Source organism: Diaporthe batatas (assembly GCF_019321695.1).
Source record: "Diaporthe batatas strain CRI 302-4 chromosome Unknown Contig00008, whole genome shotgun sequence".
In the NCBI taxonomy this organism is placed as follows: Eukaryota; Fungi; Ascomycota; class Sordariomycetes; order Diaporthales; family Diaporthaceae; genus Diaporthe; species Diaporthe batatas.
In genome coordinates, this window is record NW_025408555.1 from 579,159 (window position 1) to 594,287 (window position 15,129).

Below are 15,129 nucleotides of genomic sequence, written 5' to 3' on the forward strand. Positions count from 1 at the left end.
TAAAAGAAGTGCTAGAAGGTATACTAAAAAGGGCTTATACCTAAAATATTAAAATTAGAGAAGGAAATTATACTATAGGGTCTTTTAGTGCTGACTTAAAAGTTATTTATAAATATAAAGGAGTTACTTAGAAAAATTAATATTAAGTAAGTAGTTAGTAGGAATTAGGTAAGTAGATATAATTATTAGATAAGTAGATATTAGTTTAATATTTATAATAAAACTAATATTAACTTTTATTAGTTATATATTATTATTATATTTTATATAAAATTTTATTTATATATTAAAAATATTAAATAATATAAAATTTAATTTTATTTAATTATATTAATTTTTAATTAAAATATAAATATCTTTATAATTTTTTTAAAAGATTTATTATAAAAAATAAAAACTTAAAATTAAAAATATTATTAATATTTATTAAATAAAACTCTTATAAATTTTAATAATAATAATATTAATTAAGGTTTTTTAAAAGAAAGTAAAATTATAACTAATTTATTTAATTAATTATAATTAAAATTAATTATAATAAGAAATATTAATACTAATATATAAAATTTTATATATTTCTTAATATTTTAAAATACCTTAACTTTAAAATTCTTTTTAAAAATATTAAGGTATAAAAATAAATTTTTATGTATTTTTATATAATATTAGAGTTAAAATACTAGTTTTAAAATTTAAGGTTAGGGTTATAGGATTTTATTTAGACTTAATAAGGGGGGGTAGAAAAGTAGGAGTTTGTGTGGAAAAGGCGGTCGGAATCGGGGGGTGGTCGGAATCTGGGCCGCCCACGTTAGACTTAGGGCTTTAAGTAGAAGATGCGTATGAGCTGCTATACTAAGGCCATTTAGGCGCTTCTTCGGGGTTGTCTTGGTGATCACTTACACTTAAGGCCTTGTCTACTTTTCGCCGGATAAAAACAAGAACTTAAAAACACCAGTACATTGGTTCAGACGCTTTTAGCTTTAGTCTATAGTGCTTAAATACCCACTTTTACCATTCTTTCAAGTTTCTATAATCTAGCTGTAAACATATCTGCATGTAACATATCTGTAGGCCAGGTGGCATGGAGATTTAATTCAATGGAAGCCTAACTTGTTAGGATCTACTAACAGGACGCTTCTATAGAGACTATACCCGTCTATTGTATAGATACTATACCGTTGCTCTTAAGTCGACATTTTAGTTAGTATTAGTTAACACTATACCGTGTGTTAGTAGGTAGTAGAGATAGTTACTATAAATACTTACACCTTTTAATAACCTTTTAATTACTATATTACTTCTCTCCCTTTAAAGCTATTATTATAATAGTTAAAATAATATATATAGTTATATTTAAATAAAACTTTAATAATTATAAGGTTATTTTAAAAATTAATATTAATTTTTAAAAGTTAAAAATAGTTATAAAGAAAAAGTAGTTATAAAAGTAAAAATAGATTTATTAAGGAGGCTCCTTCCTTTTAAGTAACTCTCTTTTTATTCCTTTATAATTAGTCTTTTATTTAGGTATACTAACTAGTTAAAAGAGATTCCCTTTCTTTTTCTTCTTATTAAGTTTTTTTTAACTTTTTAACTTTATTAACTTTACTTCTCTTTTAAAGATTTAATTACTTTACTTTTAAATTTTTAAATATAGTTATCTAACTAATTAGGTTAATAGAGGAAGGTAGAGGAGTTAGTATTAAAAGGAATAAAGGAAGGAAAGAGAGAAGGAAGGGAAAGAAGTACTCCTTTACTCCTTATATAAAGGAAGGTATAAAAGCTTCTTTATAACTACTTTATCTCTTAATAACCCTTTTTTTTATAAATCTATTTAGTTATAAAGAAATTACTAAAAGATTAAATAATTATCTATATTATAAAGTTATTATGTGTGTCGTAAGGCTGAGGCTATAAGCACCTATCGTATTATAACTATTGTTATTGGCATTGTGTTCTTTCCAAGCGCTGGGTCTTGAGTGCTTACCACCGTATGAAGGCGCCATGTATGTCCTCGGACGTATACGGAATAGAAGCGAAACCACATAAAGTTATTATTTATATTAAGTATATTTAAAGTTAATTTTAGAGGGATAATAGTTAAATAGGTAAATAAACGTTATAATGATTATCTTTAGTACCTACTAATGTACGGTATGGTATCCTTTATTGACCATGGAATCGTCCTTATATGCTTCTGTGGCACCAGTTGGCGGCGTCAGGATCCATTGATGGACTAATGCCAAGCGAAAATAAGCTTTGATGCCAAGCTACTGGCAAATCTTGGTACTGTCAAACACATCTCTTGAAGCTTTATTTTACTTAACACTAGGCTGCACTTGCCACGGCAATATAAAACAGACTTAGCGTTCAACGATAACTTATTGTTTTTCACACATGTGGATTTACTTTTACTTTGAAATAGCTGATGATTTTGGAATAAATATTATGGATCGGCTTTACATGCGCACGCCTGATGCTTTCATATTACGGCTCCTGAAGACCTCGTAGGCCGAGTTTCTCTGAAGGCAATCAATCGTGTGTCTATTTAATGCGTACCCGGCAAAGGGTTGCCCGCGATAAATCGTGGGAAACCCTGGAAACCCAGCCAGAGCTCGCCAGTTCCAGGTGGACCACCGATGATCTCCTTCTGGCGGGCCTTAAGCTCCTCCACGTCCCAGGCCGAGAACACAAGCTTGCCGTTAAGGAAGCTTGCCTCGGGGGAAGCGATCCAGACAAGGAAGTCGGATGGAAGAGAAACTATAGGAGGGGGGTGAGTGAGACTGTTAGCCAGTGCCATCTCGGCATGTTTTGGTTGGGGCGGGGCAAACTTACGGTCATCAAATTCGTATGGTAGCTTAATACTCTTTGACAACTGGGTAGACATAGCGGTGTCAAGGAATCCTGGGTGTATGTGGTGAAGGCGTACTTGAGGGTTCTCGGTAGCAAAAGACTGCAAGAGCTTAAGGGCGGCCATCTTACTACTGACGTAGGCGCCCATGCCGGGGAAAGGAGGGAAGAGGATGCCAGCCGTAGTAAGGTGTAGGAAGGTGACTTCCTTGCCTGCGGAACTTGTGTTATTGGCCAGGACAACAGCCTGAGCCACGGCGAGCGTGCCCACGATGGTTGTCTTGTACCCGTCAAGGAATGTCGCTGGGTCAGCCTCGAGCAACGGAACAACAGGAGCCAGCACGCCGGCAGCGTGAACCAGGATGTCGATGCCTCCCAGGTCGGCGACTACCTTATTGGCTGCCGCGCGGACACTTTGGGCATCGCATAGCTCGACCTCGTGAGTCTGGATCATAAGGTCGGATCCCCCATGGCTGGACTTCACGAGCTGTGCGGTCTCGGCCAGGGCCTCAGAGCGACGTCCAAGGAGGACCAGAGCATGTGGACGCGACGCGGCGAAGGATTTGGCCGTAGCTCGACCAATGCCTCCTGACGCGCCAGTGATGACGACAACCTTGCCGGCGGTTGAGAGGCCGGGCTGAGTTGGATCAATGGCAGGGTAGGTAGCCGAATGGGTCTGCTTGGTGTATGAAGGGGGTGTTGATGCCATTTTTGCTAGATTTCATCAAATCTCTTATCTTCAAGATCTCCAGGGCTAATATGAAGCTGAAACTAGGCGGGATCGGAGGGTGTATTGAAGATGAAGTTGGCAGCTTTGTACCGAGGAGTTATTTCAGAAGTAATAACGCCCTTATGGAAGTGAGGCTGGTTAGGTGCACCCGGAGTAAATTACACAGCTACCAAGGGATAGAACTTATACACTAGATCCATAGCTCCTTCAGGTGTATCATTGTTGTCGGAATAATATCCCACGGGACATTTGACATTGGTCCGCTCTGCTGCCTGCTGGCTTCCAACGCTCTCTGGCGCGCCCTAACGCCATGCAGGAATCTAGCTCTAATGGTCATAACTTTGCGTTCAACATTTGGGCAGGCGCTGACGTTACTACCTAGGTATGTACTAGCATGCACATGCGCTAGATCTATCATTTTGCTAGGATCCTTTCGGCAGGACTCCGGAGCTGTATTCCGGGCAGGCTCAGACCTGCCGGTCTGACTCTTTCGGAATATTGGCTCCATTTCCTTAGCCATATCTGGTAAGGAGCTTTTTTATTCTAAGAGAGACTACCAACCAATTTTATACCCCTGTTGGCAATTGGATCAAGGAGGAGCGGTCTATCAGTCTGCTGAGATTACAGCTTAGATAACGTGTACATGGACATTCAGCCAGAACCAAGCCCTGCCGTGAATTCAGTGATCCCGTTGATCGCAGTTACCAAAAACAATATTTAAAAAGTAGGCAGGAATTTGGGGTGGACGGGGGTAGGGCCCTGAACGTTGATAGTAGGTTGGGATAAGCTCATGCTCTCAGCGCTTAGAACCAAAATGGTGACATGCTCTTACATAAAGAAAACAACTTACACCAACATTAGCTCCTAAGGCTCCATTTACGCCATGATAGTACGAAAAGACGGAAAAATGGCCAAGGGTACCTGGGTGGTAAGGATGGGAGGCTGGATTAAAATAGTGGAGCAAAAAACATACAGCACCGGGTATTCGCTGGTCGTCACCGACCCAACTACTAATCCAGCGATTAGTGGCTTGACTATGGGAGAGCGGACGGGATCCCGTATTTTCCACTATCTATGGCCGTATGTGAAAGTAGCTTTAGCAGCATAGCTTATGAACTCTAATCAATTTTGAAACGCACCAGCCGAACCTTGAGCCTGCTGGGGTGAACTCCCAACTGGACCTGGAAACTGTCGGATATATGATTGGTGGCAGCCTTCTGCACATCAACACCGTTATACCAGTAAATATTTTTCTGTAATCAGCGACCTGTAAATCATATGATGGGTTCGCAGAATTGAATCGACCAACAAAGCCATGGAAATCATGAACGACACAACAGTGTGTCATTGCTCGAGTCGATCAGCGTCTCAGGGGTGTTTTCGTTCCTAACCATCACATCCGTTGTTACCTTTGTAGTGCTTGTCTCCAAACTGCAGGCAAGGAAGGGGGGGGCCAAAGTCAATCCCTGACTCCATTGACATCTCAAACGGCGACAACACCCTGCAACCTTGGAATCCATGTCCAATGACAAAAAGTCCATATCTTGCGCGCAAGACACACTGCGGAAGAGCGGCCCTGTGCGCTTCTACTTACCCTAGGGTAGGCTCCAAAACGGTCTACCTCGTGGCGGGGCAGCAGGGCATCATTGATAAGGAGCATGTCTGGGCACAACTGGACTGATGAAACGCCTATGGCTTGAACTTGAACAGCATGCTGACTACAACATTGACGCTGATGGAGATCATCAATGACCCTTCCCTTGTAGAGGCAGTGCGCGACGAGGCAGCCACTGTCACATCCACAGATCCTGAGTCGGGTAAGCCCACCGTCGACAGCCAAGAGGTACCTAGTACTTAGGTAGTGAGGCCACCCGTCCAGTGCTGCTGATGTCGACTGGTACCAATATTAATTGTATGTATTCATATATATACATGAAATACAAGCAAACACTCAATGTTCGCTCTCGTTACATAAAAGCAGTGGAAATAGCCAGGTACGCCCCAGCATTGTTCTGAAAGTCCACCAAGTCAGCCACAATGGCCGCGGCGTTGAGAGCGCCGTGCAGGTTCTGGCCCGCCGGGCTCTGCCAGAACGTGATCATATCTGGCAGCCGCCGCTGCACATACGCGACAAGGTTGGCCGTCATGGTCTGGAAGTGGTCGCGGTACCACGTGTCCATGGCGTCCTCGAGCGAGAGACCGGCGCCGACCGTGATGAAGTTTGGCAGGACCCTGTCCATTGCGGCGCTGTTTGTTTTGGGGGCAGAATGGGTCAGCTGACAGTTGGGGCTTCCATGTGCCCTTGAAGGCATTCATCTCAAGGGGTGGACACGTAGTATCTGGGATAGAGGAGGCAAGACTTACAAGATGGCTAGCATCTTATCCCGCGTCACCTCGAGCGAGGTTTGGACCTGGTGGGTCATTAGCATGAGGGTCTCTAAATATTCGGGTTAATAGGGAAGCTGGATTTGGGACAGAACTAACATCCTGCTGGTTCAAGTAGTCGACCACCGTCTTCAAACGCCACATCACGTCCTAAATGGCCATTAGCGCGGCACTCATCACATATCAAGTCACGAAGCTTTTCCATCGACCGGTGACGCAAGCTTTCAAGACCACTCACCAACTGTGTCGTTGGCGACATCTTGGCCCACTTTGTGTCGGCGTTGATATTCGTATACAGGCCCCAGATGGCAGCCTTGAGCGAGTTTTCCTTGGCTGTGAGCAACTGCAGGTTCTCTTTGAAATCGGTGCTGCCAAGCACCTTGTAGAAGAATGCCGAGATCTTTGTGTTGGGGTCGATATTAGGAAAGTCGCCGTCGATCCCCAGACCCTTGAGGGTATAGTCAAAGTAGCCGTTCTTGCCGAAGATGGTCTCTGCATTGTACCGCAGATTAAACCCGGTGGTGCCGCTCGGGAGGACATGGGCCAGCAGGCTGTTCATGAAGGCCTTGGGTGTTTGCAGTTCCGTGACGTGTTCTACCACCGTCTTCAAGCCCTGTGCCAGCTGCGAATGCGCCGTCGTCACCAGCGTCGCGCCAAAACAGATGCCAGTAGTGCCCAGGTTATAGACGAGGCGTGATGGCGTAAGCTTCCCGACGCCGGGATAGGGTGAGCTGCTGAAAGTGTTGATGACGGTCTTGTCTGGCCTGCAAATCTTGGAGAACCTGCTGCCGTTTCTCTCCTCGAGCGTGCTGTTGTTGTCCCCCTGCTGCTGCCCGCGGTCCGGACGCCATCCGGAACTGGCAGCAGCTGTGCTGAGATGGAGCAGGTCCTGGACCCATGGGCTTGACAGGGGCACCTCAAGCACGCTGCCTTCATCCAAAAATATTTTTGCGATCTGGCTGCGATGCAAGCCTTCCACATCTACGTCGGCGATCAAATCTCTCCTCTGGTTCTGCTTTGACGGGTCGCCCTTGTTGGGGATGGAGAAGCACTCGTCCTCGTACCACCACAGTTCGAGGTAGTCATCGCTATCCTCTGCGGCGTCATCCTTTTCGGTCGCCTCGACAAAGTCTCCGTCGGTTGAATAGCAGAAATCGAGCTTCACATCAGGCTTGTCGGGGATCTTGACTGGGTTATCGCAGCAGAAGTACTGGCTGCCCTTGGAGCAGCTCGTCGGGTCGGTGGCCAACGCCATCTTTCCCGAGGGACAGCCAGCGTCGCAGGTCCACGGTGCGTACCAGTGCGAGTTTGAGTACCACTTGCACCCTTCAAAGACAACGGGTTTTGTGCAGCACATGCTCTTGTGACCTGTGAAACAGTATTGCTCCCCGCCGGCGCCGTAGTTGCTATATGTCAGCTCCTGCCTGTCGTCGTCGCATCCGTACGAGGAAAACGGAGCGCTACACACAGGGGACGCGCCCTCCCACTTGCATGTTCCAATGGCCGAGTCTGATGAGGTACGGGAGCAGCAGAGGCGGGTGTGGCCGGCAAAACAGCCGCCGACGTGGGTCGTGACCTCGACCTCGCCCTCCTCACACTTCTCGTTGGAGCAGTTGATGCCGTGGCCCCTCCACTGGCATGTAGGCACGTCGTTCTTGGGGCAGCAGTAGGGCCGGACCTGGCCCTTGGGGCAGTCGTTGTAGAAACCGGCGTTGCCCTTGCCCTTGCCACTGGCATACTGCGCCGCGCTGAGGTCACCATCACACTTGGTCTCGCCCTCCTTGGCGCATGCGCCCCAGGTGCACTGCGAGAAGGTGTCGGCCGACTTGTCGACCGCCTTGAGGGACAGCGCCAGGTGCCCCGTGGACTTGGACAGTGCAGCGGCCGCCGTCCCTAGGCTGTCGTCGGTGGAGGAGGCCCAGATCATGGAGCCGCCGAGGCACAGGCTGTTGGCGTAGTCCAGCTTCATCTTGAAGGTCTCCGCATCATCGTAAGAGACCCACTGATCGTTGTCCCAGGTGACGATCTGCACGGCGGCATCCTTGTCCAGGGTCACAGTTGCGCCAGCCTCAATGAGCCGGTTGATCTCAACAAACGAGAGGGTGCCGACGCTGTTGGTGCACTCGCCTGCGGCGCCACCGCCGCTGAAGGGGCACCCGGCCGTCTTGCAGCTCGGGTCAGCGAGGGTGAAGCTCCGGCCATAGAAGCCCAAGCCCAGGACAATGTTCTCGGGGGGTATGTCGTTGCGCCACATGAGATCCATCGTCAGGTCGATCTCGGTCAGGTTTGTGTGGGCCATGACCTTGGGCCCGAGTGACTCGATGGTCGAGTCCCAGGTGCCGTGCAGGTCGTATGTCATCACATTGAACCAGTCGATGACCTTGTTGATCTCGACAATATCAAAGTGCCGGAGGTACCAGTAGCTGGACGGCACGGTGATGGTCAGGCCGTAGGAGCCACCGCTGGCGGTCAGCGCCGACTTGAGGTTTTTCAAGAAGGTGACATAGTTCTTGTAGTCGGCCTCTTTGCCACTGCGCTCCTCAGCCACAGGATACTCCCAGTCGATATCCACGCCGTCAAAGCCGTACGTCGACATAAAGGTAATCAGGCTCTTAGCGAACTTGTCCTGCGCATCAGATGAGCCCGCCAGGTCGGAGAAGGTGGTAGCAGTGGGCTGGTCAGGGTCGTTCATGGACCAGCCGCCGATCGAGATGAAGGTCTTGAGGCCTGGGTTGAGCTCTTTCAGCGCGGTGAAGCGTGGCCAAAGGTCTTTGTCAGTGTCACTCATGGGGGCAACGGCGAAGCTGACGGGGTCGATGAAGGCGAAGGCGTAGTTCAGATGCGTGTAGGCGCCGGCGGGGATATTCTCTGGGTACATGCCATCGCAGGCTCTGGTGGTGGACCAGCCCTCATAGTAGCCAATGGTCCTCTGGTTGGAGCTCGTGCCTTTGCAGGACGGTTTGGTCACCTTGCTGTCGCCACAAAACTCCTCGGTGGTGCCGCAGAAGCCAAACTTGCTGCAGCATACGTTCAAGGGGCACTTCTCAGCGCTGGACCACTCGGATCCCCAACCTGGGTCACAGTCCGACTTTGCCGTACACTCGCTGATGCAGTTCCCTGGCGCGCAGTAATCCGGGCCCATGCCGCAGACGCCATTGGTACCGCAGCAGCCGAGCGCACATGGCTTGCCTGGTCCGCTGCTATTGGTTTAGCTGTCGTCCCAGTAGGTATTTGTGGGGGAAGGACCTTAGGGCAGACTCACCAGCTATAGTCCTGGCCTACAACGAGCAAGGCGAAGCTAAGCAGCAACGCAGCGAGAGTGCTCTCTTTGGTTATCAGCATGATGATGAGCTCATGGACGGCGGGCTCGACTTGCAGACCTTGAACCTTGAAGAGAAAGCCCAGATGCCCCGAGTGGGCGGTTTAATAGTACCTAAGTATATGAGGGAGACTACAGTCATGGACTTCCTATAGTCTCAATGCCTAACAGACCACCGAGTTTCGACATGCAATTGACCGAGTTTCTAACATCTGAAGTCGGCTGGTACATGCTATCTATCATGCAAGATTCAGGGGGGTTCATAATAGGTTGCACTGCAGTGCCCACACGTGAAATCAATTGTCTCGTGAGTCGTGCCATTCATTTTAAAAACAAGTGATCCGACGATGGCCCAAAGACCTCGTGGTAGCCTCGTTAGTAAGTACCCTATGGTAGTGCCAATGTCGAATCCTTTGTGTTTCTTGGCGTCAGCTCAGCGTTTCATTTCTTAATTTCTCCAGAGTCATTTTCCAAAGACGCGTATCAGCTTGAAAGTTAAGCGAGTGTTATCTCTGAATAATCTGTCAGCACCATATCTTTCCCGTTCCTTTTGTCGCCTATTCTGGGGACGACTGCTCCTACTATGAGGAATCAAATCATAACTTGTAGAATAGCGCAGTCCAAGAAGCGCCTCAAGGCCAGATTAGGAAGGTGCTCGATGCCTCGTTTTGCCGATATCACTCGTAAGGGAGTTTTCCAGTGTCTCTGGATACCTGGACAAAGAGCCGTCATCAGAGCAACCTAGCTGAGATGGTGGCGGCTCATGATGGACTTGATTGAGTGAGTACTAGAAGGAAACGGTGCGGCCTCCTGTGGTATGCCCATTTGCTGTTCCTGAAGACCTCGCCCACCAGCACCACTCGCACCAGTACGACCTCGGGAGGTCAGGTCCATCATCATGGCCTTCCCTCTGATCTTGGGCTCTCTTGTTGGTAGTGCAATGGCCAACTTCGCCGTGGTCGAGCCGGGCACAGTCGCCAACAGCTCAGCGCATCTCGGCGTCACACTGGCTGCTGAGTGCGTCGATGCCATCGAAGCCGACGTGAGCTGTGACCCCTATTTACAACTCCAAGCCGCGGCAGATTCGTACGCCAGCGACACCACCACAAAGGCCTACGTCTGCACCGCAGAATGCCGCTCGACCCTGCGCTCGTACATCTCCAACGTCGCCTCCAGCTGCTCGGGTCAGCCTCTGCCATGGGAGGGCATGCCGCACGCATACTTTGGCAAGGTCCTTGAGGCCACCTACAACATGACTTGTCTCCAGGATGCCAGCACGGGACAGTATTGCACCCAGGTCCTCCTGGGGTTTGGCAGCGCCACTGTCGATGAGCTCACGCTCGAGCAGGCCTGCTCCCCGTGCATGCTGTCCGTGGGCCAGCTTATCCAGTCCACCTCGTACAGCAACTATGATGATGAGCTGGCCTCGCAGTGGGCGAACATCCAGAGCCGCTGTGGCGTCAGCTACCCGACCGAGAGACAGCCATCCGAGACGACGGGAAACGGCGGGTACGGCTATGCCGACAACTACACAACAGAAACGACATGCTGGTCCGGCCAGACGTACACCGTCGTTGGTGGTGATGACTGTGGCGCCATAGCAGCCGCCCAGAGCGTGTCGACAGGCACGCTCATCACGCTCAACAACATCCTGCCCGACTGCACCAACCTGCGCATCGACCAGGTCCTCTGCCTCCCGGAAAAGTGCACCACATACACCGTACAGCCTGGCGAGACGTGCTTCGCCATCGCCAACGCGCACGACCTGACCTTTACGCAGCTGCTCTCCTGGAACCCAGCCCTCAACCCGACCTGCACGAACCTCATCAGTGACTCGCGCATCTGCCTGTCCGTCCCGGGCGGTGTCGTCTATAACGCAACGGCCATTGCAGGCGTGACACCCACCCAGACTGGAGCGTATGCCACGGCGACGGCCTCGCCCCCGGCCAGCGGCTCTCTTGCCTACGGCACCACGACCAACTGCGGCAAATACTACCACGTCGTAGACGGTGATTACTGCCAGATCGTCGCGCTCAAGAACAGCATCGACCTCGCCCTGTTCGCGCTCATCAACCCGTCCATCGACGCGTCGTGCAGCAACCTCGTCCCGGGGCTGTACTACTGCGTCCAGCCCACGCAGGACTGGAACGTGACTGTCCCCACCACCACATTCTACACCACCGTGGCCCCGCCCGGGCCGACAGGCAGCGGTACCGCATCCGCGTGCTATGTGTGGTATGTGGCGCAGGTCGACGACGCCTGTTACACCATCGCCGCCACCCACGGCATCACCCTCGACGCGCTGTACGCGTGGAACAGCGCCCTGAATGCCGACTGCACAAACCTGATTGCCGGCGACGCGTGAGTAGCCTGCCACCGTCCCGTGGGAAAGCATGTGAGCCGAGCAACAGCAGCTAACCTTCGTGCTTGCAGTTACTGTGTCGACGCACTGCCAAGGTCAGACCCGGCCACCGAGACCGTGTCAACCCCGGCGACGACAACCAGCGCCGCTGCGGTCGTGACGCCGACGCCGTACCCGGCCAACATGGTTGCGGGCTGCAAGACGTTCCATCTCGCGGTGGACGGCGACTACTGCTGGCTGATCGCGACTGATGCAGGCATAGACGTGGCTACTTTCCAGGAATGGAATCCAGACACCGGCGCCGACTGCTCCGTATGGCTTGGGTACCACTACTGTATAGGCATGAGTTAAGCAGTGTAATTGGCCAGTTTGAGCTTGAAGAGAGGCGTGCGAATATTCTTGTAGAGATAGTATCTTGTTGCCCATGTTGTTGACGCGTCTGCTTGTTCTTTAATTGCAAATATTTCTGATGACTAAGCATACCACGTTGGCTGCCGAGCCGTATGCTCGTTTATTGCATACCTAATCTAGGCACTTATGAATCCCAGAGCAGGGGTGGCCCCTGCAGGGGCACCGGCAGTCTACGGAGTACTTAGTAACAACGCCCAGGGTAAATTAACGTCAACCTTTGTGCTTCTTCTGTCTTACCCGTGACGCAACACTTGAACACTTCCGCTCCTTCCTCAGTCGTTATGCTCTCGACGCTCATCAGTCATGGCAAAGATCGAATTCCCTCCCGGCTGGAGCAGTGAGCGTCTCAACACCATTTCTGCCGAGGACTTCGCCCAGTTGCCAGAGGATGTAAGCCTACCGTCGTGTTTTAGGTCGGTTGATCAACCCACATCACGAACTGGCACTGACCGCGGTACGTTGCGCAGGAACGAGCGGCCTTGAAGCAGGTAGTGAGGCGACATGCCTTTTCTCCAGAGTACGCAAAGCTGCAGAAGCTCAACAAAGCCCTGCCAACTAGCCCCGCGAGGCAGCCTACACCGCCCTCGTTTGTGCCCCCTGGGTGGACCATCGAGCAGACGAGGGGCCTTGACATGAGGCTTGTTGAGACTTTGTCTCCCGAGGTACGTTACTTGTTGGCTATAGGCAGTCAGCCACCCACCTAACTTCGACCTCATCTTGTCTTCCTCGTCCATCTCTTCGTGTCCCTTACAAAAGAAACACTGGCATAGAACCAACGGCTTTGGGCAGCGGGTAAGTGCGCCGACACAGCGCGCCAGGCCCTCAAGACCGGCAAGGGCCAGTTGGTCGAGCCACCTTCCTACATACCTACTGGCTGGTCGGCCGAGCAGGCCACGACGCCCACTTTCGACATACTGTCGCGGCTCCCGCACGAGGAGCTCACACGGTACATGCAATCACGCAACGAGAAGAGCATATCGCTGGCCTCCCGCCCAGCCCCAACCTCGGGTTCCGAGCTGCGGCCTTCACCCCTTATCCAGGCGCTCCAGGAAAAGAACTTCCCCCCGTGGGGCTTCGTGCTGGTGCGCACGTATTACGCGTCTGAGCAGCGCTGGGAGGCCTTCCAGGCGAGGCTGAATGCGCTGTGCGACGAACAGCTTGACCAGGAGGTGGGTGAGGGGCTGCAGAAGGTCAGGGAGTCTCTCGAGTTCAAGATGATTGAGGATCCGAGGCTGGCGGGCGTTGGCCACGCCGAGGCAAGGAGGTACGTTCGCCACCACGGTCCTTCGTTATTTTGTTTTGTTTGTCATCACGGTCCAGTTCAGGGCCGGAAACCCCCCAACATGGGCTGACCCGTCGATGTAGGCACTTCCATATCGCTCGAGAGATGGGCGGCGTCGCGGCCGGACTGGACCTGGCCGTGCTGCTGCTTGTTGACGAGGACGTCGTTGACTCGGTGCTCGATGACAAGACGCGGTCATCCTCCTCCGAGAGCGATGTTGCCCTTCCGCCTCATCTGGTTGCTGTGGATGTCAGCGCGCCACCCGCAGGCGACGAGCATCCTGGCTTCTTCCGCGTATCTGCGGACGCGCTGCTTTCGGAACTCTATCCTAAGCTCTGCATGGGTCTTTCCGCTAGGGACCTGTGGGCCATGCTTGGGGATGGCCAAACTGTGTGGACTGGGGATGATCAATAACCTATAAATCCACCTTTCTTTTTATTTATATTTTTCAAGAAGAAAAATAATAACAATACTAAGAACGATGTAAGAACATTGGGCATGTAGCCTGAGCTTCGTGACGCATAGATAAGGCCGGGAAGCATCGCTCCAGCTGCCGCTGTTGATTAGAAGATGGCGAAGCGATCATACGGCGAGGCCAGGCTAGACTAGTCTCAAAATTGTCCACGATGAAGTGATATATCATTTCACTGTCCTGTGCATGTTGATCATTCTTTGGAAGATGAAAACTATGCTTCGGCGCGGCTTGGTATTAACACAAAGCCGAGTAGGCCCACCGTCTCAGACCGTCTCAGCACGAAATAAACCAAAAATACAACATGATCTCCTGGACTCATTCAAATTTATTTTGGACTCTCCGCCTTGGAAAATCACCTTCCAGTACCAGAATGACCATATGCCTGCCGGTAACTCGTCTGGCCACTATATTTTCGGTCCAAGTTATCAAGATGGTTCTTCATTTCATGGTATCGTTCCTCCCACTTGGGCTGTCCCCTGTATGGTATTTCGGACGGCGAATGGCTGTCATATATGTATTTACCAAGCATTTCGCCTCCATTTGGCTCACTGTAGCCTGTCAATATTCTGCCGTGGCATTGGCCTCGAGTGAGACATACATGTATGGTGAAGAGTTATGGGAGTTGCTCAATCCGTAGTGCTTCGACCAATGATCCTTCGAGCCGTGGGATTTTGAGTGCTGACCCATGATAATAGTGTGTACTGGAGACCTCGAGGTCACTGATAGATATTTCTGTTGACTCAGCTCCTGTAGATGATTCTCAGACGATCGGTGCACGAGACTGTTGTGTGAATTGAACTGCTCCTCTCACCTGACGGGAAGGTCATCGTGACTTGGATTTCTCTTATATAGCGACTCAGACATCTTGAAGTCATCGCCATGTCTAAACTCGCAGAAGAATATGAGAACCCAGGATTTGATACCATGTTTACAAGCGTTGAATATGGGGTGAATTCAAACTGCAGTGTTTCAATCGTTATGGACCAATAGAGTAGACTCAGAGGGGACTAATCATGCAGGTGTGCATCCTTTACCGTCAACTAGCCCCTTTCCGTCACCCATGCCCAGGTACATGTACCCCCAGTCAAATGGAGATGATCGCCAAACTATCTGCAAATATTCAAACCGAAGGGACATCATCGTTGACACGTGTACCTAATGGCCCGCATGGAAGCGGACACCGTCCTTGTCCGCAGTTACTCGAATTACATTTGCTAGCTTCCAATAACAGATACCTACTGCTTCGAGAACCCTATTGCCAAATTCTATAAAAGGCCTTCTCCATGCTGCTGGAAGGAATGAAGAAACGATTTTG

At 50.2% G+C, this 15,129-nt stretch overlaps 5 protein-coding genes across 5 annotated transcripts; 2 read left to right on the forward strand and 3 right to left on the reverse strand.

Moving 5' to 3' along the window:
• Positions 1-2,386: 2,386 nt before the first annotated feature.
• On the reverse strand, positions 2,387-3,749 carry KVR01_007436 (uncharacterized protein). The gene is made up of 2 exons (XM_044787735.1): positions 2,836-3,749; positions 2,387-2,760 (listed from the first exon to the last, which is right to left on the reverse strand). Exons 1-2 carry the CDS (start codon positions 3,557-3,559, stop codon positions 2,549-2,551), a joined length of 936 nt encoding a protein of 311 aa, XP_044643689.1. The 5' UTR covers positions 3,560-3,749; the 3' UTR covers positions 2,387-2,548.
• A 1,798-nt stretch (positions 3,750-5,547) lies between these two features.
• On the reverse strand, positions 5,548-9,307 carry KVR01_007247 (uncharacterized protein; the record flags this gene model as incomplete). The annotated part of the gene is made up of 5 exons (XM_044785142.1): positions 5,548-5,827; positions 5,945-5,991; positions 6,065-6,115; positions 6,204-9,162; positions 9,228-9,307. 5 exons carry the CDS (start codon positions 9,305-9,307, stop codon positions 5,548-5,550), a joined length of 3,417 nt encoding a protein of 1,138 aa, XP_044643500.1.
• An 875-nt stretch (positions 9,308-10,182) lies between these two features.
• KVR01_007365 (uncharacterized protein) lies at positions 10,183-11,997 on the forward strand (the record flags this gene model as incomplete). The annotated part of the gene is made up of 2 exons (XM_044793345.1): positions 10,183-11,645; positions 11,718-11,997. 2 exons carry the CDS (start codon positions 10,183-10,185, stop codon positions 11,995-11,997), a joined length of 1,743 nt encoding a protein of 580 aa, XP_044643618.1.
• A 271-nt stretch (positions 11,998-12,268) lies between these two features.
• On the forward strand, positions 12,269-13,919 carry KVR01_007652 (uncharacterized protein). Its single transcript, XM_044790033.1, has 4 exons — positions 12,269-12,447; positions 12,525-12,719; positions 12,828-13,321; positions 13,423-13,919. The coding sequence occupies exons 1-4, from the start codon at positions 12,361-12,363 to the stop codon at positions 13,751-13,753; spliced, it is 1,107 nt and encodes a 368-aa protein (XP_044643905.1). The 5' UTR covers positions 12,269-12,360; the 3' UTR covers positions 13,754-13,919.
• Positions 13,920-14,166: 247 nt separating this feature from the next.
• Positions 14,167-14,740, reverse strand: KVR01_007553 (uncharacterized protein; the record flags this gene model as incomplete). The annotated part of the gene is made up of 3 exons (XM_044785345.1): positions 14,167-14,362; positions 14,413-14,533; positions 14,626-14,740. The coding sequence occupies 3 exons, from the start codon at positions 14,738-14,740 to the stop codon at positions 14,167-14,169; spliced, it is 432 nt and encodes a 143-aa protein (XP_044643806.1).
• Positions 14,741-15,129: the final 389 nt, after the last annotated feature.

Coding starts and splice junctions, on each gene's coding strand:
- KVR01_007652 (XM_044790033.1), top strand. CDS start 12,361: ATGGCAAAGATCGAATTCCCTCCCGGCTGGAGCAGTGAGCGTCTCAAC. Junction 12,448..12,524: donor TCGCCCAGTTGCCAGAGGAT/GTAAGCCTACCG, acceptor TACGTTGCGCAG/GAACGAGCGGCCTTGAAGCA. Junction 13,322..13,422: donor GGCCACGCCGAGGCAAGGAG/GTACGTTCGCCA, acceptor CCGTCGATGTAG/GCACTTCCATATCGCTCGAG.
- KVR01_007436 (XM_044787735.1), bottom strand. CDS start 3,559: ATGGCATCAACACCCCCTTCATACACCAAGCAGACCCATTCGGCTACC. Junction 2,761..2,835: donor ACCATACGAATTTGATGACC/GTAAGTTTGCCC, acceptor CCCCTCCTATAG/TTTCTCTTCCATCCGACTTC.